Source organism: Camelina sativa, chromosome 4, assembly GCF_000633955.1.
Source record: "Camelina sativa cultivar DH55 chromosome 4, Cs, whole genome shotgun sequence".
NCBI classification, from domain to species: Eukaryota; Viridiplantae; Streptophyta; class Magnoliopsida; order Brassicales; family Brassicaceae; genus Camelina; species Camelina sativa.
In genome coordinates, this window is record NC_025688.1 from 24,099,707 (window position 1) to 24,126,012 (window position 26,306).

Here is a 26,306-nt window from a genome sequence, read left to right on the forward strand (position 1 = left end):
ATGTGGGCTTAGGATTACGCGTGAATTAACAAAAAAAAAGTTTAGATTTTAATTAGACTGTTTTGTTGATTTTAAAAATATAAAATATTTGATAGAAAATTGTTACTACAATGTAATTCTTTCAAAGTAATCTACTATATGTTGACCCAAAAAAAAGCTACTATATAAATATGCACTGTCTACACGGTATGCGCGACAGTGAGTATTTTTAATATCACGTTCACGTAGGAGGTTTGAACTGAGTTATACTTGAGTATAGTGAGAAATTAAAGGTTAAAAGCCTGGATACACCCTCACTTGATTTGTACCTCCAACACAGAATATTCCTCGTGTCAATTGCGTCAGATCTCAATAAACAATCCAAATTACTTAATCAGTGAAAAGTTGAGGAAGAAGATAGATAAATTATGGTAATCGTCAAAATATCTCTGACCGGCTCTAACATTTAAGCATCACGTTGTCCATTTATAAGGAAAGCTCCATTAATACTCTTTTCTCAGCATTATATATCTGTTTTTTTTTCGACCGTTACCCTCTCTGACACAGTTAACAGTGTTTCATTTGGAATTAAAAAAACTAAAAGATTAGTAAAGAAGATAAGTGAAGTAAGATTTGTAAATTAGAAAACACGGTCCACGCCCAACATCTTCATCCAGTGACAGTGAGCCAGTGAGCATGCAATTTATTTACAACTAATTAAAAAAAACTTTAGGAGAGTACGTATTTTTTCAGTATTTTTATACGTATAAGGTTTTTTCCTTAATGATATTGATTTTGGTTTTCATTTTTTTGTAGGGGAAAAACAAAAGGTACACATTCTAAACTCCCACGTGAAAAATAATTTACTATTCCCACGTTCGGAGTAAAGATCATATCATCATCACATGAAATGAAACTAGATAGCTAACCTTCGAGTACTATATATGTAGCATATTAAGTATAAAATAATTATGAAGTTGAAGATGCACTTGCATGTTTATAACATCGTAATAAATGTTAAAGAATGATACAACTACAAAATAATACTAGCTAGGAACACTTTAGCTTTGAGAGAATGAATGCTTTGGTTATATTGTACAACTATGTTCTAAAACATATTTGTACTTGTGATATCAAGGGACCCAATGATATATGGTTAAAGATTTGAAAGGGTATAGCTAGTGTGATCCGTGATTGGTATCCGTCCAAAAACTCAATTATATGTATAGCAAAGGTAAATAGTCTTATTGTTTCTTTTCATATTTGTAAGTTTGTAACCATGTTTTGTCTCTTAGAGCATGTGTATTGGTAAAACAAGTAAAAATTTCTGAGATATATTATTTTAATCTATTTCATATAAACACATTTTTGTTTTAAATTTAAAAAAATAAAAAATAAATTAAAACCAATAAAATGATGCCATATATGACATATGTCTCTCACTAAGTTTCTCATGGTTTCTCATATAAAAATCTCTTATCTCTCATCTCTCAACTTTTTCATTATTTTTGTTTTTAATATTATCCAGAATTTGGGTGAGAAACCCCCATTGCACATGATCTTAGACTTTATACATAAAATTCCAAAATAAAAAGGTAATGTAAAATTACCATACGAAAAGAGAAATATATAGTTTTAGTAAACTTTTGCTTATAAGTATATTGAGAGTCGCAGAAATCGACGAACTTATAAACTAATTAATTTAAGAAATATAGCACAACAGCATTAATTTTTTTTGGTGAGCGATTTTTTTTTTTGTTTACATAAGAGATCGATGAATGTAATTTTGTTAAAAATAATTGCATAGATATTTTAAAAAGACAAAATGTAAGAGTAAATTACAAACGCCAGCTCAACAAACTTATTACATATATGGACAAAGAACTCTTTTATCATATGAGCGTTACACTCTCTTAACTTTTCTTTGTCTCTATTCCAATCCACTTCTCTCTCTCTATATACGAGTACTAACATCTTCAATCATATACATATTACCACTCTCATCAAGATTTGTTCACATACTGTCACTTCTTGAGCTCTCTTTCTCCATATAATGAAGGGACGTATGTTCTGTGCTTCGCAAGCATCGACAGCCATATGTTCAAGCATGGACCACGTTGATCACAAACAAACCACCACCTCCGACGATGAACGAACCAGCGGCCGAGCTATAGACCGCCACAATCCTATCATTAAAGATCCCCGGAGATCATTCGCCGACGACTTCATCAAACTGCCTCCTTCCGGCGCCGAAAACGGAGAGATCAGTAACAAAAAGCTAGAGATCTATAAAGGCAGGAGGAGCTTCACTGGACGGAGAAGCACCGGCGGTGGCGGTGGAGGCGGAGCAGCTGCGTTGTTGAAGCTCATCACTAGTGATATCAGCCTAGCGAGGAAGAGTTTCAGCTGTGTTGCGAGACCCGCATGTGACTTTATAAACACCCCTGTGGGTTCTACGAGGTTTCTTTTGGGATCCGACCCGGATTCTATTTCCGGGGGGTCTGCGGGTCAGGATCCGGTTAAGAAGGTTGAAGCTGTAGTAGCTCCTGCTGGCGAAGACAAAACTTTAACGGAGGAGAAGAAGACTACTTGTGATACTGGTGGTTCAGACCAGGTAAGTTGTTTTGTTGTTAAGCATTATGAGTGGGATAAATGTAAATATATTGTGGTAAGAGTGTGATGATGATTAGAGTTGCAATATTGTGAAGCAGCAGGTCGTTGTTCTCAAAGTGTCTCTCCACTGCAGAGGCTGCGAAGGCAAAGTAAGGAAACACTTGGCCAGAATGCAAGGTGATTACATGCAATGGCCGAGCCAGACCAAAAGTTGAGCGGGCTTAGAAGAAAATTTTGTTTTTCTAGTAAAATAAAAATGTGAAATTTATAACGGCAAAATAAAATTTTATTTTTTTAGGGTAAAAATGCAAATTTTTTGAAAGATCAAAATATAAATTTTATTTTAATAGGGTCAAAGTGTAAAATTTGTTGGAGTTAAAATGAAAGTTTTAAATTTAATAGGGTCAAAATACAAAATTTGTGAAGATCATTTTGTTATTTATAAGTAAAAATATACTAAATTTTTTTTTAATGGAGTCAGCTGACCCCACTGCCACCTTACTGGTTCCGCCCCTGATTACATGCCATTCTTATATCCCTCTTTTGGCTTAAGGATCGGTTAAGTTTCAAAAAGTTCCGGTTTAGAAAATTTATGAGCAATGTACAAAATATATTATTGGCTCGGATTTGGAATTTTGGAGTATGAAAACCATAGAACTGGATTTGATTCCAATTTACCTTTTTGGCTCACTTTGATTTGGTTATATTGTCCATACCAGAGCTGGTCTGGTCTATTAATTTAAAAATCGGTTTTGGTATAAAGATGGTTTTATAACTAATGAATTTGATATCTTTGTAGGTGTAACATCCTTCAACATTGATTTTGCTGCAAAGAAAGTGACTGTGACCGGAGATATCACTCCCTTGGAAATATTGGATAGCATCTCAAAGGTTAAAAATGCCCAATTTTGGACAACTCCTACAATCCCAAAGCCAAACGTGAACATTCAAAATCCCTAATTTACTTTTACTCTTTTTTTTTTAAATGCGACAATTTACTTCTACTGAGCATGTTTGTAAAATAAATGGTAAAGTTTCAAAACCTTACTGCCATAAGAGCCCCCTTGGTAGGTTTCATTTTGATACTTTATCCGATCCAATCACCTCGTCCTAAGATTCTTAAACTTGTCATTGTTACATGCATGTTTGCATTTTCCACAAATGCTTTAGACTTAATATAACTTGTAGAATAGTATGTAACTTTCTAAAGCAAACAGACTTTTGGTTTAATATTAAATCTGATATAGTGCTATGAGTTCATCTGTCAAAATTTCTCTATTTCTTCAATCTCCTTCCTTACCTATCACTTCATCAATATCATCTTTTCAAGTTCGGCTACTGCCTTTGTACCTCCACTTGGTTTTACGTATCTTATATTAACTTGAAAAATAACCTCTGTATCCATGGATTTTTCCTGTCTATCTTATGCCTCGGGTAAGATTTTATTAATCAGAGCAAACATGTACAAATCAAGAGATTTTTTACCTCCAAAAAATAGAAAAACGTACAAATCAAGAGCTTAAAAAAGCTCCTCTTCAAACACACCTGAGCTTTACAATTTTGAACCTATAACTCTCTCAGTAGTTCACTATTATGTGGAAAAAAAAAATGAGTCTAATGAGCTCCAGAAACATTACACACCAATAGAAAAGTAACAAGTTCTTATCGGCCTATGTTTTTTTTTTCACAACTAACGAAACAGCTTCTCTTAAACACCCTTCTTAACCTCCTACAAAATGGACAATTAATAATTCATCATTAATCACATTAGTATAAAATAAAAAAGCAATAAATGACAAAAAGCATTACTCACAGTGGTTTGACGACGTTCATAAGATTGTTTTATTGCATTATCATATGCAATTAGTTCATCTTGAGAGAGCCTGCTTTTTATAAAATCATTTCTTATATACTTCGAACAGGTAGGCACAGGACAACTTAATCTGACTTCACCATGAGTTACTTCAGAATTGATGTATACTTGAAAAAAATAAAAAAACAAAATTAATATCATCTAAAGAGAGTCACAAAACAATCATTTAAAAAACACTTTTAATTTTGTGGGATACCTAAGATGCATCTATTGCATAAGTAGTGTCCACATCCTATGTTTTGACACACTTCTTTATTCCAGCACCTAGGACAACTAGCCTGAAAATAATAACCTAGTTTAACTATGGGTTCTCAACAAGTAAATACAAATACCAAAACTGTATAACACATACCACAGCAAAGTCATGTTTAGGGTTGTTAACAATGTCCTTTGAGACTCTTTCATACTCATCAGAAAGCAAGAAGTTTGAATCAAACTTTTGTTCATTCCTAGGCAAAATATAATTTATAATCAGTGATTAAGAAGAAATTTAGTATAACAAGAATAGTGGGGGAATATATACCAGCCATAAGAAAGAAGTAGAGTTGTTGCTTTGTCTCTACTAATTCTTATCCGTGACACAAGCTTCGAAATAGTAGCATAGGGCTCAGGCTCTGACTGTGTCTCAAGCTCTTGCTCGTGTGTAGTATCCATATTAAACCCTTGTGAGATTAATTCGCTTGAATATGGATACTCTGTTTAATCAAACACTTCCACAGCCTGAGAAATAGAGGATTGAATGAATCAAAACCAAATCCAGCCCAAGATCTCGAGTAAAGAAACAATTTGAATTTAGAGAAAACGAATTGATTAAACTTGCCTTCACTTTATCCGAACTGATTAGAAACTATCCACAAAATGCAGAAACTATATCTCGTTTTCTCTCTAACTTCTCTCAGTTCATCTCTCTGTTTCAATGCATAAAGAATTTATCAATCAAAAAAGAAACTAAGATGAAGCTTTGGGTCTATAATTATAAAACCCTTTAACAATGAAAACAACAAAAGGAACCCAGAAACGATCTATCTTGAGTCTCCTCTTTTCTCTTCACGTACCTCTCAGTTTCTTCTTTCTCTGTTTCAATATGCGTAAGGAATCGATCAAAGAAGGAAGAAGACGCAGAAGCTTTGGGTCTTGAATCAGAGAAAACAAATGCAGAAACGGTTTGAGTTCTCCTCTTTAATATCTCTTTACGCACCTCTCAGCTTCTTCTTTCTCTGTTTCATTATGCGTAAGGAATCGATTAAAGAAGGAAGAAGACGCAGAAGCTTTGGGTCTTGAATCAGAGAAAACAAATGCAGAAACGGTTTGAGTTCTCTTCTTAATATCTCTTTACGTACCTCTCAGTTTCTTCTTTCTCTGTTTCAATATGCGTAAGGAATCGATTAAAGAAGGAAGAAGACGCAGAAGCTTTGGGTCTTGAACAAGAGAAAACAAATGCAGAAACGGTTTTGAGTTCTCTTCTTAATACCTCTCTCTCAACTTCTTTCTCTGTTTTAATGTATGAAGAATCGATTATAGAAAGAAGAAGACGAAACGTTTGGGTCTTTAAACCCTTGAAAACGCAGAAACGAACAATCTTGAGCTTCTTTCTCTGTTTCAATATGCGTAAGGATCAAGGAATCGATTCAACAGTGAAGAAGACGAAGCTTTGGCTCTTTTTAAACCCGTCCGTAACTGTAAAAACAAACTAAAATCGCACGTGTGACTCCCACACGTGTAACTCCCACACGTGTGACCAATGAAAATTTAAAGATTAGATTAGCCATCGGATCGGACCTTCTGTTTCAACCTGCATGTCTCGCCTAAATATAAATATATATATATATATATATATATATTATAATTAAAAATATGATTTATTTTTGGTGTAAAATCAAAATCTTTGATGAGATATACGTGGTCAACGCATTATGAAATTGTGAGATGGTGGGAAAGGTATTATCAACTTTTGTTACTTAAATTTATATATTTTATTTCGCATATACTATACTACGGTCATGGTCATGGACTCATGGTGTGTTCTAACTTCTAAAGTTCTGTTTTCGTAATTCGTATCATTGTCGAGATTAAAAATCATCATTTGATACATCTTAATATCATATTTAAGAAAATCCTCGCTGAGGGTCTAAATTCTTCAGAAGTAGATAATATATCATCGTTTTTACGGTTTTTAATCATGATATAAGTATGCTTTTTGAGTCTTTTGATTTGTTTTCTAGGTTGTTTTTGTGTCATTACAGGTTTTCTAGGATTTTGGCACGGATGAAGCAAAGTGGAGCAATTTGGACATTTTAGAGCATTTAACCCGGAGGAAATAAACTTGGAGTCGAAACAGAGTGAAGGTGTCGATCGACAGCACCTCGACATCGATCGACATCCTTGTTTATCCGATGAGAGAACAAGAATTGGAAGTTTTACAATTTTGCCCGAAGTTTTCCACAATTGCATCATAAGCCCCTGGACGTGTTTTAAGATGTATATATTTTATTTTTGGGTTTTAGAAACCTCGAAGTTATTTTCTAGCAATTTTTGAGAGAGAGATTATTGAGAGCTTTTGGGAGAGAAGAATCTGAATTCTTTGTAGAGAGAAGATTTCTAAACTCCCTTTTTACTATTCAATAATCTATTGCTTATTATTCAGAAATATGTTCTGTTCTTCATTGAATATGTCTGAGTAGTTTGCTTGTTAGGTTTAGGGTTTTTCATAGGGTTTTTATGATTTATTAGATCTGTAATTTTTAGGGTTTTTAATCTTTTATGATCTTCATCTTTGTTTGTTCTTCACAATAATTCTTGATTGATCACCTAGAATTGTTATCATAGAGAAATAAATTAAATATGAGAATATGATTGTTTTCCTGATTAAACCATTGATGAGCAAAATATTTATTACAAAGAGATTTGAATTAATAATTTTGTGAACATATCTAAACCTGTTCTTAAAGCTGATTTTTAACTAAAAATTTTATAAAGAGATTTGGATTTTCTAGTTTCAAATTTAGATAATAATTGCAGTGAGAACTGAATTGTTTTACAAAATTGTTTAGAGTTCTAGATCTGATTTTTAATTGCTTGAACCTTAATTAATTTATCTGATTTAATATTTCATAATTTCCTGAGAAATTCCCTAGGCTTAACCTTTTGATTTTCTGATTTCACAACAGTTTAATTTAATATTTTTGCATTGCTATTTTAATTCAAATTAATTTGTTTAGCTTAATTACAAAACTCTATAATTTATTGAGTAGTCTAGAGTCCTTGTGGAATTCGACCCCTAAGTACTGCAGTGACCTCTAAATTTGAGAGAGTAGCTCTAGGGATTAATTTGAGCATATCAAATTTTGGCGCCGTTGCCGAGGACTCTTTGATCTACCTTTAGATTTGAGTTTTTAATTTCGTCTAAATTTTTGTTTTTCTTTTCTACTTACACGTTTTTGTTTTTCTTCTCTTTGGTGTTTCAGGTGTATGCCTCCTAGACCTCACACAAGGAGCAACAAGACTATTCCTACTGTGAAGCTTTCAAACCAAGAGTTGGGAAAACTTGAGCGTGAAAACCGAAAAGCAGCCAAATCATTGAAGATGGTTAATACAATCATTTTGATGTGTGATGAGGCTGGTGTTTTGAGGGATCTAGAAGGCCACTTGCGCAATGAGCAGGGCCAAAAGCTTCATGCAGAGGGCAATGTGATTGCTGAACCTGTTGTCGACGAGCAAGCTGTCATCAATCAGCAAGTTGCTGCGGATGATAATCTTGGTGTCGATCGACACCAACAGGGTATCGATCGACACCCCCTTCCTGCAGACGGACGTGGAGATGCAAACCACGCCTAAAACCGGGTTCGAAGACAGGACAACAACCGAGACTTGATCAAGACCATTGCTGACTACAACCGGGCTGATCTTGTGTATGAGAACCAGTTTGCTATTGTTCCTCCTCCATTCCAGAGGAATGATTTTGAGTTGAAACCGACTTATTTTCAACTTTTTGGGCAGAAAACTTTCTTTAACCTGCCCAATGAGAAGCTTTTGGACCACATTGAGCACTTTGAGGATCTTGTGACCAGTATCAAGGCTAATGGAGTGATTGTGTAATGACCCTCACCAAGGAGTAAAATTCAAAATAAAAATCTCTGGCCAAAGGACTGGAGAGGACGTAAACGGAAGGTAAGGAAGGAAGGTAGAAAAAGCACGGAAGGAATGTCCGAGAAATTCTGGACAGATCGAAAGATGGCCGATGGTACCATGTACCATGTACTGTACTGGACGTACCAGACGAGCGCCGAAGGGAATTTGAGAAAGTAAGGGCGGACCGAGAGATGGCCAAGTCGACCGAGACATACTGGCCATGTTGACCAGGACGTACTGGCCGTGTTCTCCGAGACGTACTGCCCGAGTCGACCGAGACGTACTAAGCCGATAGTAACCAAGAGACCGAAAAGACTGTCCAAGAAATATCGAGAGAACCGATACTGTCCGAGGATTGTTGAGAGGAGAGCGTCCGGGCGAGACAAGATATGTCGAGGACTGTCGAGGGCGCCAGACGAAGGGACGAGTTTTATCGGAGAAAGGAGGAAACATGTGCCTTTGCGAAACTGTCCAATCGCATTGCATGCATTCATGTAGAGAGAATTTTGGTGTTTTAATTGGAGTGTCGCAAGCTGATTGGGCGGTGAGATACATGCGCCACATGCAGCCAAGAAGGAAGCAACTTGTCAAACCGCACTAATGAAGAAGAAGGAGGGGTCGCGCCTATTAATAGAGGCTCGCGACTTCATTTGCTCATTTTTCTCCCTTTGCTCCGAAATTTCTCAAACACTAAAGTCTTGTTTTCTCTCAAAGTCGAGAGAGAGATCAAGAGAGAGATCGAGAGAGAAAGAGAGATCATCGACGCTTGCGTTAAGAAAAGATCGAGAGGGAGCCGATAGAAGACGGTGTTGTGTAGAAGCGATCGAAGGAATCGAGAAGAGAAGCGGTTTGCGATCTGGAGAAAACCAAGAAGCGAGACGGGCTTGTGATCGAAGAAAACCAAGAGCGAGTCGGCGGTTGCGGATCGAGAGTGAGACGCGGTTTACGGTTGAGTAAAGACGAGAGCGAGAAGCTGTTGGACGCGAAGAGGGGGGAGTTTGTCTAATCGAGTGGTGCGGTGAAGTCCGGTAATCATCGACGGTAAAGGGTGAGTTCTTTGGTTTTGTGTGCGGTGCTGCATGGATCTTTAGATCCTTGCGGTCACCATTTGCGTGTTGCATGTAGACTAGATTCATGGTAGAATCGGTTTAAATTGGATGCATGCGTAATATGGTAGGATTCATACTAGTGAAATGTTTAAATGCACATCTAGCATGAATCAGCATGCGAATGAATTTGGATGCATTTTAAGTAAGATGGACACTTAAAATTTGGTTAAGAGGACTGCATGCATGATTAAATTAGTGAAGTTCATTCGATTTATTATTGCATAAATTCGTGGGAGGTTAGCTTAAATGCTTAAACGAATTTTAAAAGATTTAATTGGTTAACTCAAATGAACTTGCATGCTTCATTGGACTAAGAGGATTTAAGAGGTTAAATCAGAATGGCCTTGCATGCGTAATTTTGGACTTAAGGATTTAAAGCGGTTAAANGAAGAGGGGGGAGTTTGTCTAATCGAGTGGTGCGGTGAAGTCCGGTAATCATCGACGGTAAAGGGTGAGTTCTGTGGTTTTGTGTGCGGTGCTGCATGGATCTTTAGATCCTTGTGGTCACCATTTGCATGTTGCATGTAGACTAGATTCATAATAGAATCGGTTTAAATTGGATGCATGCGTAATATGGTAGGATTCATACTAGTGAAATGTTTAAATGCACATCTAACATGAATCACCATGCGAATGAATTTGGATGCATTTTAAGTAAGATGGTCACTTAAAATTTGGTTAAGAGGATTGCATGCATGATTAAATTGGTGAAGTTCATTTGATTTATTATTGCATAAATTCGTGGGAGGTTAGCTTAAATGCTTAAACGAATTTTAAAGGATTTAATTGGTTAACTCAAATGAACTTGCATGCTTCATTGGACTAAGAGGATTTAAGAGGTTAAATCAAAATGGCCTTGCATGCGTAATTTTGGACTTAAGGATTTAAAGCGGTTAAATCAAACGGTTGCATGCGTATTAGGACTTGTTGCATCAATTTTGCTTAAGTTGCTTAATTTGGTTGCTTGCATGTAGAATAATCTTAAGTTGCTTGATTTGTGTTTCTTGCTCCTTGTTGATTATTGCTTGCCGTAATTCTTGCTTGAGTTCATGCTTGTTTGCTTGATCTATCATTGCTTGAATTATTGTGTGTTTTATTTTAGCTTAGTCTCTTGAATCTGTTTCTCGAGTCTTAGCTAGAATAGTAGAGTCGATCTCTGTTCCAAATGCGGTTGTCACGCGTGAGTTCCCGACGACCACTCACGCGGGACACTGTCACGGCTAGCTAGCTACTAGCGTGACCGCTACATGACGATGTAGCATAATTGCGGGCTCATTGCTGGTGACCTTTGTGGTCTCGACATGGGGGATGGTATGGAACGGAACAGATTATCGAGGGCCCTTAGGTGAAAAGAGTCTAGAGTATTTCAAGCGATCCTTGTAGTATTCTAGATGTCTTTGTGTGGTGGAAAAGTTAAGGAGTCTAGGGTATTTCAAGTGTTTCTTGTTTATTCTAGTCGTCCTTGCGAGTTGTGTGGAGTTAAGAGTCTAAAGTTTCTTTAGTCGTCTTTCTCTGTGAGTAGCGAGTCTAGATCGTTCGAGTCGAGTCGTAGTGATCTAACCTCTCTCGCTTGTGTGTGGTTTAATTTGCTTCCGCTATTGTTTCTGTTGCGTTGCTTTGATTACTTGCTGTAATTACTTGCTTTGATTACTTGCTAGTTTGCTTTAGTTGCTTGTTTTCTTTGCTTGCCGGGGTAGTCGGGCTGGGGAAAGTAGAGTCCTGTTTAGGAGAAAGGGGTACCCAGGCACACTGAGTAATCTTAGATTACTCATGATAATATTTTGTTTTGCATGAAGCCTAAGTAAGTCTAGAGCTGGAGCAAACATTAGGGCAACTTCAGTGGTTGAAACAGTTGCCAGCCGAATCATTGACAAATTGGCATGATGTCAAGGTGGCCTGTAACGCCCGCGTCCCGCGATCCTAAAGGGGGGCAGTTTGTTTTAAGGAAATCGATAGCTATATGAGCTTAAGTAGCTAAGNGCATGAATCAGCATGCGAATGAATTTGGATGCATTTTAAGTAAGATGGACACTTAAAATTNTTACTAGCTCAAATAGCTGGAATACGAGCTGAATGAGCTGAACTAGCTCGATGAACAAGTAGTTCAGCTGCGGACAGCTATCGGCCAGCTATGGACAGCTATAGGCCAGTTGCGGACAGCTATNAGTGAAGTTCATTCGATTTATTATTGCATAAATTCGTGGGAGGTTAGCTTAAATGCTTAAACGNCAGCTAGTATGAGCTCGTCCAGCTAGCGTCCAGCTAGCGTCAGCTCGACTAAGCTCGGCCAGCTGGACGGCGGTGGACAGTCTCCGGGCCAGCTGGGGAGCTCGTGGACGGTCATGGGACGGCATGACCAAACAAGCATGACCGAACGGGCATGGCTGGACAGGCACGGACGGACAAGCATGTCCGAACGTGCACAAATGAATGGTCTTGATGGACAAGTGCCTTTTGGATCCTAGACTTCGGCCAGGGCACTATAAATAGAGGGCAAGGCCTTCATTCCAACACACCATCATCCTTCCATCGTCCATCTAAGCCTAAGTAGAAAAGGGGGGGGAGGGGTGCGGCTCGGCGAGTTTACTCGTCCGAACTGATGTGCATGCTACCTCTCTATAAAAGGTACGATGAGACGAGCGACGGTTCGGCAAGCGGGCCGATCCGATCGTAGGATAGGCGGCGGTTCGTCCGGGGAGACGAACCGATCGCAGGATGATCGACGGTTTGATCATAGAGTTGGACCGATCGAAAGGTTATTGACGATCTGCGTCAATGGATGGATCGATCGAGGGTTGACCGGTGATTCAATCGCTAGTCGGATCGGGTGATCAAAGGATCGACGATACGAGTCGTAGGTTGGATTGATCGGTCGGGTGGTCGACGAGTCTGTCGGAAGTATCGGCCTGGTCGGAGGTCGATCGGCGATTCGATTATGGGGTCGGATCGTTCGATCGGAGCAGGCGCTGATACCAAGATCGACAAGTTGATGGCGTACAATGGTATGACCGATGGGTCAACTAATGGCACGTCCGATGCCAAGATTCGGGAACACGAGTGGTTCGGGAAGTCGGTAGAGCAACCGTTCACTGTGAACCAAAGGTACTATATGTCCCCATCCCTAATAAGTGCAAGCCTGTGAGGTTGGTTGGTTGTATGGCTTAGCACAAATGGATGAGTCAAGGTTAAAGTTATATTCCGCTGCGTAAAGGGGTTATAAAGCATGGCCGCGAGCCAAAGCTAAGTAACCAAATCAAAGGATATTCGGCCGGGAATGGGACCGAATGGAAGCCGTGACTGCGGACACTGGGACGTCCGGGTCGGGGTTTTTCATGGCCTTCCTCAACTATTTCTATGATGATGCAATGTCAGATGAACTGAGAGTCAAGCTGTCCTCTTTCAAGCAAACACCTGATGAAGCTTTCAAGGCCGCTTGGGTGAGATTTAAAGCTTATCAAAGGGACTGTCCACACCATGGTTTCTCAAGGGTTCAATTGCTGAGTATCTTCTTCAGAGGGTGTGACTGGGAGTATCAGTTGGCTTTAGATGCTGCAAGTCATGGGAATTTCAAGACAAGATTTCCAGAAGATCCTGAAGCTTTGATTGGAAACTTGGCTTTTAGCAATAGTACTAAGAGAGCAGATGCTGAAAGGAAGAGACTACATGGAGGATTCGATTCAAACCAGTTAGCTTCTGTTAATGTTAAGCTGGATTCAGTGCATAATCTCCTTGTCGGCAAGAAATCTGTTCACTTTGCTGCTTAAGTTGAGACATATGAGCCATAACCTGATCAAGGAAATTATGAGGAAGAAGATGTGAACTATGTCTATGGGAATCAAGGCCAGCGGTTTGGTAATCAACAAGGCAGCATGCCTTATAGTGGAAACAACCAGCGCAGTAACCTTCAGGGCAATTCTTCTGGTTTCACGTCCAAACCTGACTATCAAAGGCAACAACAAGGCAGTGGATACACAAGGACTTATGGTAACAACTCCTATCAGTCCCCTCCTCCGAAGACAACAGAAAGTAGTAAGATGGAAGCTATGTTTGAGCAGCTTTTGCAAGGTCAGGAGCAGATGACAGTGACTTTCAATGGGAAGCTTGACAATGTCTACACTGAACTTAATGGGAAATTTGAAGAATTGAACATTCATGCCAAGAAGCTGGAAAGTCAGGTTGCACAAACAGCTGGATCTGTCAAAAGGCAAGAAGGATTTCTCCCTGGGAGAGTTGAATTAAATCCCAAGCATTCATGCAATGCAGTGACTTTGAGAAGCGGTAAACAACTCCATCCTATAGCCCAGAAGATTCACATTGATCATACACATGAGTTGATTGACATAGATGAAGATGAGAATGTCTCGGCTGAGCCAGTGTCGACCGACACACACAAGCATCGATCGACATTGTGTCCACCCGAAGCCACGATTTCTACACCAGAGGACGGTATCGACTGACACCACATGGGTGTCGATCGATACCCGTTACGAACAGAGACTCCGAATGCCACTTCTTCCACCCCAGTTGCTGAAAGAGTTTACAAACCCAAGGTTCCTTTCCCCAAGAGTCCAAAGAAGTCCAAACAAGAGCTAGATGATGCTAAATGCAAAGCAATGATGGATAAGCTTATTGTTGAGCTACCTTTGATTGATGCTGTTAGGACTTCTCCAATGCTAAGGAGATATGTCAAGAGAATGGTAACCAAGGATTTGAATGCTGAGCAAGGAGTCATGATGATATCAGCTCAAGTCAGTGCTATTATTCAGAACAAGATCCCAGAAAAACTTCCTGATCCAGGTAGTTTTGTTCTTGATTGTACCATCTTCACTGACCGATTTGCTAGATCTTTGTGTGAACTTGGTTCTAGTGTCAACTTAATGCCAAGATCAGTAGCTCTCAGCTTGGGAATGACAGACTTCAAGCCTACCAAGATCACTCTAATCCTTGCAGATCGGTCAATTCGTATTCCTGATGGTGTTCTTGAGGGTGTTCCAATTAAGATTGGAGAATGCTTGATACCGACTGATTTTGTAGTACTTAAATATGAAGAAGAACCTAAGGACCCTCTCATTCTGGGAAGATCATTTTTAGCCATTGCTGGAGCTATTATTGATGTCAAGAAAGGTCAGATTGGTCTTAATGTGGGTGATCTACAAATGCGCTTTGACATGGATAAGCTGGTTAAGAGGCCAACCATTGATGGACAGAGATTCTATGTGGACACATTGTCTAACCTTGCTGAAGAGATATTCCAGGAGTTGCATCCTGAGGATCCACTAGAGAGAGCATTGGTTGCTTCTGCTGAAAAGGTTGAGCATCTAGATGACATTGCTGCTGGGTATGTCAAGCTACTTGATGCTAATGAACAAGTGAAGAAGCTGGTTGCACAAGAGGACTTGGTTAGTACTTCTTCACAAGCTGAAAATTTTTCTGATTGGAGTATAAAGAAAGCTCCAAAGCTTGATCTCAAGCCACTTCCTGCTGGTTTAAGGTATGCATTTCTAGGGGAGAATTCTTCCTACCCTGTTATTGTTAGTGCTTCCTTGAACAATGCAGAGCTCACTTTATTGCTAAGCAAGTTGCGCAAGTTTCGCAAACCTCTTGCGCTATTCTCTTGATGATATTGCAGGAATCTCTCCAGACTTGTGTATGCGTAGGATTCATCTTGAGGAGGGAGCTAAGACATCTATTGAGCATCAGAGGAGGCTGAATCCGAATTTGCAAGATATTGTCAAGAAAGAGATCATGAAGCTGCTGAATGCTGGAATCATCTATCCGATATCTGACAGCAATTGGGTTAGTCCGGTACATGTTGTTCCTAAGAAAGGTGGAGTAACAGTGGTGAAGAATGACAAGAATGAGCTGATCCCTACAAGGACAATCACTGGTCATCGGATGTGCATAGACTACAGGAAGTTGAATGCTGCAACCCGAAAAGATCACTTCTCGCTTTCTTTAATTGATCAGATGTTGGAGAGGTTAGCTAATCATCCATACTACTACTTTTTGGATGGTTATTCCGGGTTCTTTCAAATTCCAATTCATCCTGATGATCAAGAGAAAACCACTTTCACTTGCCTATATGGTACCTTTGCTTACCGAAGAATGCCTTTTGGTCTCTGTAATGCTCCTGCAACATTTCAGAGATGCATGATGTCTATCTTTACCGATATGATTGAAGACTTTATGGAGGTATTCATGGATGACTTTTCAGTTTATGGATCTTCTTTCAAGAACTATTTAGACAATTTATGCAAGGTGCTAGCAAGGTGTGAATAGAAGCATCTGGTGCTTAATTGGAAAAAATGTCATTTTATGGTTAGAGATGGCATAGTGCTTGGCCACAGGGTTTTAGAAGCTGGAATAGAGGTTGACCGCGCTAAGATAGAGGTGATGACAGGTCTTCAATTGCCAGAAAATGTGAAGGCGGTAAGGAGTTTTCTTGGGCATGTAGGATTCTATAGGAGATTCATCAAAGATTTCAGCAAGATAGCTAGACCACTTTCTGCTTTGTTGTGCAAGGATGTCAAGTTTGAATTCACTGATGAGTGTAGGATAGCCTTTGAAAGGATTAAGCAAGAGCTTGTGAGTGCTCCTATTGTTCAGCCACCAGATTGGGATCTACTATTTGAGGTTATGTGTGATGCTAGTGACTATGCAGTGGGAGCAGTGCTGGGACAGCGAAAAGACAAGAAGCTTCATGCAATCTACTATGCCAGCAGAACACTTGATGATGTACAAAGAAATTATGCAACAACAGTGAAAGAGTTGTTGGCGGTTGTGTTTGCTTTTGAAAAGTTCAGGTCTTATCTAGTTGGATCCAAATTCATTGTTCATACTGATCATGCTGCATTAAAATATTTGATGCAGAAGAAGGATGCTAAGCCTAGACTTTTGAGATGGATTCTTCTTCTACAAGAGTTTGACATTGAAGTGAGGGATAAGAAGGGAATTGAGAATAGTGTTGCTGACCACTTGTCCAGGATTAGAATTGATGATGATGTCCCAATAAAAGACTGTTTGCCTGAAGAACATGTCTACTTTGTGGATACTGGATTTCGGCCTGATGAAACGAAGAGTCTGTTCTCGGATACAGATGGTGTCAATCGACACCACACTGGCATCGGTCGACACCCATGATTTCCCGAGACAGATTGGTGGTATGAAGGAGATTTAGTTGCTGTGGCTAGTGATACACAGAGTTTTAAACCCTATTTTCCTAATGCAAGTGCACAGCAAAGAAGTAGTACTTAGGGGTCGAATCCCACGAAGACCAAGTTTTACTCTATGGTTCTATTGGTTCAATTTCAAGCTAAGACAATTCAAAGTTGGGTTTGTTTGGTAACAGTAACGCGATTAAAACGGTATAAAAAGGCAATAAGCAAAACACTAGATCAGGGGTAATTCTCGGGAATTTCAGAGATAGCAACTAAACAACTATTCAGGGCATAGATTAAGTACCAGTCTAGAACTCAAACATAAATATAAACTGATCCACTGTCGTGGTATCAATAACTCTATCTGATCGATTCTGTGCGGAAACGCGGAGCACGTGCTCAGACATCCGGAGCACATGCTCGGCGGTCCATAAACCCTAAACTGTCGTTTGAGCCCAGAATCGCAGACAAGCATTAAAGAACAGGAATGATAAGTTCACAAATCACCTACACATCAACTTTCGCAGGTCTAGGATAATTTGCCCACTAATGTCTTTTCTAGCAACCTATTACACTTTTGATGAATAGATAAACCTAGAATCATAGATTGGGTGATCAAATCAACCTAAGCATTAAGTCTAACAATAGTGAAGACAATCGATTATATAAAGCCCTATTTGTGTTCTGTTGCTAACCCATGAAACCCCTTTTGAAACCCCTAATCTAGCAAAGAAAACTACTCAGACATAGAGAATTGAATAGCCAACATAGATGAGAAATTCAATAGCATAAAAATATAAAAATCACAAGGGTTCAGAATCGCTTCTCTAACGTAGCCGCTCTTCCTCTCCCTCACAAAACGTCCCTCAAAAAAACCAAAAAGAAAGAGTGTATATTCTGTCCCCTAAAAACCCTAGGTTAAATAGCATACAAGTAGAGAAAAATAAGGAAAGAATCCAAATTCAAATCTTCCTATTAAAAAGCAATCTCAGCCCTCTTTCTCTCACAAAGGATTTCCTAAAATAAGGGGAATTAGGCAGGGAATCGGCGCCTAGATGCTTGCCACGTCGTCATGAAACCGTAGAGTTGGGAGCATGTGCTCGGAAATCGGGAGCATGTGCTCCTGGGTCTAAAATCAGCTTTTCTGCTCCAATTCAACTCCTTTCTGCTCTGATTGCTCCTGCTGTTCCAATCCTTGCTTTTAGCTTCCTAGCCTCGTATTATAACCTGAAAATGACTCAATCAACTACAAAACTATCAAATAAACGGGGTCAAAGTGAGTCAAAACCGTAACATATCAGCTAGCTCCAACCAACCCTGGTATGCTGATATTGCCAATTATCTTGCTGCAGAGGTAGAACCAGATAATTTCACTGGCTATAACAAGAAGAGGTTCATGAGAGAGCTTAGGAGATACTATTGGGATGAACCTTACTTGTATAAGCATTGCAGTGATGGAGTTTACAGAAGATGCTTAGCAGAGACTGAGGTACCTGACGTTTTGTTTCATTGTCCTGGATCTGACTATGCAGGACATTTTGCTACATTCAAGACAGTGTCCAAGGTTCTCCAAGCAGGCTTTTGGTGGCCAACAATGTTCAAAGACGCTCATGAATTTGTCACGAAAAGCGATGCTTGTCAAAGGGAAGGTCAAATCAGTAAGAGGAATGAGATGCCACTAAACTTCATTCTTAAAGTTGAAGTATTTGATTGCTGGGGTATTGACTTTATGGGACCGTTTCCATCTTCTTATAAGAACAACTACATCCTCGTTGCTGTTGATTATGTCTCAAAGTGGGTTGAAGCGGTTGCATGTCCAAAGAATGATTCTGCAGTGGTTCTTAAGCTGTTTAAGACCATTATCTTTCCAAGGTTTGGGGTGCCTCGAATTGTTATCAATGATGGAGGTAAAAACTTTATCAATAAAGTCTTTGACAAGCTGCTGAAAAAGTATGGTGTTCAGCATAGAGTGGCTACTCCATATCATCCATAGACTAGTGGGCAAGTAGAAGTTTCCAACAGGCAGATTAAGGAGATTCTTGAAAAGTCAGTTGGTGTTACAAGGAAGGACTGGGCTATGAAGCTTGATGATGCACTTTGGGCATATAGAACTGCTTATAAAACACCACTTGGCACCACACCTTTCCATTTGCTTTATGGAAAAGCATGTCATCTTCCGGTGGAGTTAGAACACAAGGCAGCCTGGGCAGTTAAATTGATGAATTATGATGCCAAGACAGCTACAGAGAGAAGGTTAGTGCAGTTGAATGAGTTGGAAGAGCTGAGATTTCATGCATTTGAGAATTCCAAGCTGTACAAGGAGAGAACCAAGGCATATCATGATAAGAAGATCATCTCCAGACACTTTGAGCCTAATGACTAGGTACTCCTCTATAATTCTTGTTTGAAGCTGTTTCCCGGAAAACTCCGTTCCCGTTGGTCTGGTCCTTTTACTATCCAAGAAGTTAGACCATATGGAGCCATTGTGTTGCTGAAGTCCAAAGGAGAGAAGTTCACTGTTAATGATCAAAGGGTGAAACATTATTGGGCACATTGTGCGTTTGAACGGACACATTGTGCGTTTGAACATATTGATGATCAAGCCGAGATACCAGACGGACACATTGTGCGTTTGAACAAAGCACCCTCCGCCTAATCCATTGCCATGTCAAGCTAATGACTTAAAACGAGCGCTGACTGGGAGGCAGGCAACCCACTGGTAGGAATTATTTATTTTTCAAAATTTCTTTTAGGATTACTAACATATTGATTTTTGGTTTTGAGTTTTATTTGTTTCAAAAAAATAAAAAAATAAAAAAAACTAACTATAAGGTTCGGATACCATTGATCAGCATCAGTGTCGATCGATACCACCTGGGTATCGATCGACACCACTATTGGATCGCAGAAAGGTTGATGGGTTTAGGATTGGGTTTGCGAAAACTGGGCCTCAAATTGCAACTGGGCCGGGTCCGACAAAAGTAGCATCGATCGATACCACTTAATGGGTATTGATTGACACCGTTGAAACCGAGGGAATCGCGATTTAACTCCCGAGTCTTCTTCCTCGTTTCATAAACCTAAAAACTCGATGAAAATCTTCAACTCTTCATATCTTCTCCGATTTTGATCCGTTTTGAGTGCTTCCAAGTGCTATTCCAATCGATTTTCTCTCCTCTTCGTGGATCTAGTCTCAATTTCGCATTTTGAGGTGATGGCGCCCAACAAGAAGGCACGAACCAACGATGGCGAGGCTTCCTCTTCTCGCCTAACTCGCCTGACAACTCGCCGTCCGCCGTCGTCCGCTTCAACCGCCGCTGCTCCGCCTCCACGAACTCTGGCGAGACCTTCCTCCAATCTCGCTGACCTTTCACTCCCATCTCCCATTCAATCTCATTTCCCATGGCCAAGAGATGAAGGTGAACCACTTCCAACTCAATTAGTATGGGAGAATCCTATTGCAGAGCTTAAGAAACCTGAATTCATCAATAGGCCACTGTATGTTTTGGGAGAATATGAGACAATGCTATATAATGCTTGGTTAGATGTTGTTATTGAGCCTACAAGGTTTGTTGATCCTGCTGTTCTTCGTAGACTGGGAATTTATGATGAAGTTTTAGGATTGCTGGATAAGATGAATATTGGAACTGTCTGTACTAAGCAGTATGATCTTTATCCGGATTTAGTGCGGCAGTTTATGGCTTCTGTTAGGATCACTTATGAGAATGAGCAGGCACCATCAGCAAGTGACGGTCAAATGCATTTCTTCATCAATGGACTGCCTTATGTTATCTCTTTTGAAAAACTTTGTGATGTCTTTGGTTGGATTCGTTGGCATCAACCCACTGTTTTGCCCAAGTATTATGAGGATCTCTCTGATTTGTGGTCTTACATAGGACTTGGAGAGTATGATTCCAAGACATCTCTTCAGTCAGAAGTCCGCCATCTGGTGCTCAGGTATATTCTTCGGGCTCTTGGTACCACTTTTCAGTGTAAGATGGAGCCTAACAAGATGAGAGCAGCAGAGCTTTATTTCTTGAGCCTTGGAGTTGGCCGTTTGATTCCTTCTCTTTCTCTTGAGCAGCGTCGTGACCCTTTATGCCTGAACTTTGGGGCTATTTTTGCACACCACTTGGTTGATTTGCAGATCAAACCGTTTTTGGGTACTAACACTAAGAAAGAGGCTGTGGGGAGCCTTATTACTGCAATTCTTCAGTTCAAGAGAATTCCTATTGATGGTTATAGCGTTGTCACTAAGAGACATCTCATGGACGAGCAATATTTGAGGAGTACACATTGGCTGAAACCAGGCTTGTTGTCGAGGTTTATTGATGACACGGGAGAGCACTTTGTTCGCCTTCCGCGACCTGATCTTACTACCATTAGTCGGGATCCCGAGCAGTTATGTTTTCACCCTTCTGCTGATGCTTACATTGCTTGCCCTCCTTCTCGTCGCCATCGCGTTTCACGTACTGCTTCCACTGCTGCACCTGCTACTAACCCTGCTGGGGGTTTTGAGATTGGGTCTTTACTTGAGTTTGCAGAGCCACCGGAGAATCCCACCACTATGTCTCAGGGAGCTCATCAGGCCTATGTGATTTCTGCTTTGCGTTCTATCTGGAACGGCATGGCCAGGATGTCTAGTTGCTGCATTCATCCTACTAGGACCAGATCACCTTCCGCGTCTTCATCACCTGCTAATTCCGTCTCTGATGACGACGATGTTTCTGCTAGCTTCTGATCATGGTTTTCTTTATCTTTTTCTCTTTTTAGGATTGAGTCATTTTTATTCTTGCATTGAGTCAGTTTGTGTTTGAAATTCGTTTGAACTTATGAACTATCTATCTATCATGTTGCTTTTAACCTGTGTTTGTGTTTGAGTGCTTTCTTAACAGAATTAACATCAAAGGATTGATCTAACAACTCAACAACACAATTAACTGCAACTAACAAGGAGTTTCGGCCAATATTCATTGTTCATCGAGGGTGTCGATCGACACCACTTTGGTGTCGGTCGACACCGATTGGTAACCCGAGAATGTTCATCTTTTCTTTACAATTTTCAAATACATTTTTGTTTCTTTACCTTTCTCTTGCTTGAAAACACTGGGGATAGTGTCGTTTAAGTCTGGGGGAGGTTAGTACTAACAACTAACTTGTGTCAAAACCGTATTTTATTTTTATTGAGTCAAATTTTTGTTTTCTTTTGGAATTATGATCTCTAACTAATCGTTACTGTTCTTTGGCTAACACTCTAATGATTCTTGACTAAGCTTGACCTCAGAAATGAAGTGTGGAAACGACTATGAGTTGTATCAACAATCCTGAAAGCCCTTATTCAAAGGATATCTAGTTAAACCAACGTTGTCTCAACTTTTATCAGGATTTTAACCGGACTTAATCTCTTGCTTTGGGGTTTGAGATCAGTGGACTAAATTTCTTCTTCCGGCCATACAAGACAGTGCAATTTTTCAAAGTATGTCTTCCCTCTCTTTTCCCTTCAGTACTTCAAAAAAAAAAGTGATAAAAAAAAAGAGAAGAGAAGAAAATAAAAGATGAGATGATTTTGATCAGTTTAGAGGGATAGGTAAATTACCTGTGACCCCATTATTCTACTCTTGAGTCAAATGATCACACAAAGCTTGGAAGTGAGGGGTAGGTAAATTACCAATGACCCCGATATTCACTTACATCTTTGATTACTTAAAAAAAAAATCCTTTTGAAGTGAGAAAAGAGAGATGAAAGGAGATGTATGAAGAATGTCTTGGCCAGAAGAGAGTCCATATGCCATTGATCGATACACCAAGGTAAGAACTCACTTGTATTTGCTTTAATTTATGTAATGAGATGACAATGGTGAGATTAGAGATTCCTAAGGATTGTGGGATTTGAGTAAGGAATGTTGATGCTTCTCAATTGACAAAGTACATGAAGTAAGTTCTGAAGATCAAGGCGATGAAGAGTGCGAAAACAGTTACCTGCAGTTGAGTGAATTCCATGTTTTCAAACCTCTTTCACAGGTCTAAGTTTCTGTTTTGCTTGAGGGCAAGCAAAGGCTAAGTCTGGGGGAGTTGATATATCATGGTTTTTACAGTTTTTAACCATGATATAAGTGTGCTTTTTGAGTCTTTTGATTTGTTGTCTAGGTTGTTTTTGTGTCATTACAGGTTTTCTAGGATTTTGGCACTGATGGAGCGAAGTGGAGCAATTTAGACATTTTGGAGCATTTAACCCGGAGGAAATAAACTTGGAGTCGAAACAGAGTGATGGTGTCGATGGACACCACCTCAGCATCGATCGACACCCTTGTTTACCCGATGAGAGAACAAGAATTGGAAGTTTTACAATTTTGCCCGAAGTCTTCCACAATTGCATCATAAGCCTCTGGACGTGTTTTAATATGTATATATTTTATTTTTGGGTTTTAGAAACCTCGAAGTTATTTTCTAGCAATTTTTGAGAGAGAGATTATTGAGAGCTTTTGGGAGAGAAGAATCTGAATTCTTTGTAGAGAGAAGATTTCTAAACTCCCTTTTTACTATTCAATAATCTATTGCTTATTATTCAGAAATATGTTCTGTTCTTCATTGAATATGTCTGAGTAGTTTGCTTGTTAGGTTTAGGGTTTTTCATAGGGTTTTTATGATTTATTAGATCTGTGATTTTAAGGGTTCTTAATCTTTTATGATCTTCATCTTTGGTTGTTCTTCACAATAATTCTTGATTGGTCACCTAGAATTGTTATCATAGGAAAATAAATTAAATATGAGAATATGATTGTTTTCCTGATTAAACCATTGATGAGCAAAATTATTTATTACAAAGNGTCTAGGTTGTTTTTGTGTCATTACAGGTTTTCTAGGATTTTGGCACTGATGGAGCGAAGTGGAGCAATTTAGACATTTTGGAGCATTTAACCCGGAGGAAATAAACTTGGAGTCGAAACAGAGTGATGGTGTCGATGGACACCACCTCAGCATCGATCGACACCCTTGTTTACCCGATGAGAGAACAAGAATTGGAAGTTTTACAATTTTGCCCGAAGTCTTCCACAATTGCATCATAAGCCTCTGGACGTGTTTTAATATGTATATATTTTATTTTTGGGTTTTAGAAACCTCGAAGTTATTTTCTAGCAATTTTTGAGAGAGAGATTATTGAGAGCTTTTGGGAGAGAAGAATCTGAATTCTTTGTAGAGAGAAGATTTCTAAACTCCCTTTTTACTATTCAATAATCTATTGCTTATTATTCAGAAATATGTTCTGTTCTTCATTGAATATGTCTGAGTAGTTTGCTTGTTAGGTTTAGGGTTTTTCATAGGGTTTTTATGATTTATTAGATCTGTGATTTTAAGGGTTCTTAATCTTTTATGATCTTCATCTTTGGTTGTTCTTCACAATAATTCTTGATTGGTCACCTAGAATTGTTATCATAGGAAAATAAATTAAATATGAGAATATGATTGTTTTCCTGATTAAACCATTGATGAGCAAAATTATTTATTACAAAGAGATTTGAATTAATAATTTTGTGAACTTATCTAAACTTGTTCTTAAAGCTGATTTTTAACTAAGAATTTTACAAAGAGATTTGGATTTTCTAGTTTCAAATTTAGATAATAATTGCAGTGAGAGCTGAATTGTTTTACAAAATTGTTTAGAGTTCTAGATCTGATTTTTAATTGCTTGAACCTTAATTAAATTATCTGATTTAATATTTCATAATTTCCTAAAAAATTTCCTAGGCTTAACCTTTTGATTTTCTGATTTCACAACAGTTTAATTTAATATTTTTGCATTGCTATTTTAATTCAAATTAATTTGTTTAGCTTAATTACAAAATTCTATAATTTATTGAATAGTCTAGAGTCTTTGTGGAATTCGACCCCTAAGTACTGCAGTGACCTCCAAATTTAAGAGAGTAGCTCTAGGGATTAATTTGAGCATATCAATACAATTATAAATTCTTCGGGTTTGGTATTCTTCTTTAACTGTTCCCCACTATGGTCTAACTTCAAGCTTTTCATTAATCCACCATTATGCACACAAACCTGCAAGCTTTCCTCAGCCTTTTTCTTATAGTCCCATCAAATACTCTAAAAATAATAATTGTATAAATATATATATATATATATAAACAATATAGTTAGTGAATTTTGACTTTTGTATTGTTTGTTTTTCCTTGAATTAATGTTAATTTTTCTTATAATTAATTTTAGTATATTTACTGTTTCAAAAAGTTTTGTGGTTATCTTTCTTACTTATAAGTTGTAAGTTGTAACTCATTATTATTATTTTTAAGTACCTTTAATTAATTTAGACACATATTTCTTAAAATTTATCGAACAAGTTAATAATATATCTTAATTATGATGTTATTAATTTATAGAGGTTTTATTTACATAATTCAAGAGTAATACTGCCAACTCTAGATAATCAAGAATAAAATAGTGGATTCAAGAAGGATCTGTGCTGACTAGGATTTGATAGAGCAATCTCTAAAATTATTATCATTGTTTATTTTATATTTTGACCATATCATTTTTGTTTCTTGTTAAAATAAATATTATTTTTTAGAGATTTAACTTTATCCAAATAAAATTAAAACAGGTTCAAAAATTAGAAAAGGTGTGCATGGTTATTATCTATAACACTAGATTATTATTTATCTTTTTTTTGGAACATACATAGAATGCTTATAAAGTAATTATAGTATTAATATTATATATAAAAAATAAACACAACACCAAAAAATGTGTAATACAATAAAAATAACTAACGAAAACTGGAATATAAGAATTATATATTGTTGAAAGGTTTTAGATATGTTCGAATAAATTTATATAACTATTAATTTATGATATTAATAGATTATATATAAATTCACGGGATCGGAATAGAGTTTCTCAGACAGAAGTCAGAAAAAGAACAAAAGCATGCAAGCAACAAAGATGGTGGAAGAAGAAAAAAACACTAATTTGATCTACATAGTTCCCGATTTATTAGAAGAAATATTCCTCAGACTGCCCTCGAAATCAATCCTTAAGTTTAAAACCGTCTCAAAACAATGGAGATCAATCCTGGAATCGAAGATGTTCGTTGAAAGGCGTATGAATGTTAAAAAGACCCGGAGAATCATCGCTGCTTACAACTGCGACTGTGGCGACCGTCCGAGAATCATCCGTCAGGCCCGTCTCGACGAATGGGACGACGAAGTGATCGTCTATATACACTTCCGCGACGCAAGACCCTCGATGAATTGCGACGCACGGCCCTTGATGACTTGCGACGGTTTGGTCTGCATAGCTGAACCAGAGTCTATCATCGTTTTGAACCCCTCGACCGGACAACTCCTGCGGTTCCCATCCGCCCCAGATCCAGTGTCCTCCCGATTTATAAATGGTTCGTACGTAATCCTACTTTTTTTTTTTTTTTTTTAAATTTTT

The 26,306-nt window shown here is 38.4% G+C and overlaps 3 protein-coding genes across 4 annotated transcripts in view; all 3 read left to right on the forward strand.

Annotated features, from left to right (window-relative positions):
• LOC104782162 (protein SODIUM POTASSIUM ROOT DEFECTIVE 2-like) lies at positions 1,828 to 3,834 on the forward strand. Of its 2 annotated transcripts, none has more exons than XM_010507020.2 (3): positions 1,828 to 2,593; positions 2,694 to 2,769; positions 3,392 to 3,834. In XM_010507020.2, exons 1-3 carry the CDS (start codon positions 2,033 to 2,035, stop codon positions 3,550 to 3,552), a joined length of 798 nt encoding a protein of 265 aa, XP_010505322.1. In that variant the 5' UTR covers positions 1,828 to 2,032; the 3' UTR covers positions 3,553 to 3,834. The 2 variants fall into 2 exon arrangements, with proteins under 2 accessions (XP_010505322.1, XP_010505321.1); XM_010507019.2 differs by having other exon boundaries at positions 1,836 to 2,593; positions 2,691 to 2,769; positions 3,392 to 3,822.
• LOC104784237 lies at positions 14,397 to 19,515 on the forward strand. The gene is made up of 10 exons (XM_010509292.1): positions 14,397 to 15,040; positions 15,143 to 15,193; positions 15,259 to 15,349; positions 15,403 to 15,787; positions 15,884 to 15,971; positions 16,026 to 16,505; positions 16,686 to 16,780; positions 18,212 to 18,738; positions 18,853 to 19,065; positions 19,270 to 19,515. Exons 1-10 carry the CDS (start codon positions 14,397 to 14,399, stop codon positions 19,513 to 19,515), a joined length of 2,820 nt encoding a protein of 939 aa, XP_010507594.1.
• The window catches only part of LOC104784238 (F-box protein At2g43440-like), a 1,837-nt gene continuing 1,341 nt past the window's right edge, over positions 25,811 to 26,306 (forward strand). Inside the window, exon 1 of the mRNA XM_019244217.1 lies at positions 25,811 to 26,240. Within this exon, the coding sequence (XP_019099762.1) occupies positions 25,812 to 26,240 (429 nt within the window). The 5' untranslated portion in view covers position 25,811. The remainder of the gene's footprint in view (positions 26,241 to 26,306) is intronic.

Excerpts from the sequence above, each read along its gene's own strand:
- LOC104782162 (XM_010507019.2), top strand. The coding sequence starts at position 2,033 with ATGAAGGGACGTATGTTCTGTGCTTCGCAAGCATCGACAGCCATATGT. Across the intron at positions 2,594-2,690 it reads ATACTGGTGGTTCAGACCAG|CAGGTCGTTGTTCTCAAAGT; the intron begins GTAAGTTGTTTT and ends ATTGTGAAGCAG. Across the intron at positions 2,770-3,391 it reads ACACTTGGCCAGAATGCAAG|GTGTAACATCCTTCAACATT; the intron begins GTGATTACATGC and ends ATATCTTTGTAG.
- LOC104784237 (XM_010509292.1), top strand. The coding sequence starts at position 14,397 with ATGGTAACCAAGGATTTGAATGCTGAGCAAGGAGTCATGATGATATCA. Across the intron at positions 15,041-15,142 it reads CTAGATGACATTGCTGCTGG|TATAAAGAAAGCTCCAAAGC; the intron begins GTATGTCAAGCT and ends TTCTGATTGGAG. Across the intron at positions 16,781-18,211 it reads TCGGCCTGATGAAACGAAGA|AGGTAGAACCAGATAATTTC; the intron begins GTCTGTTCTCGG and ends ATCTTGCTGCAG.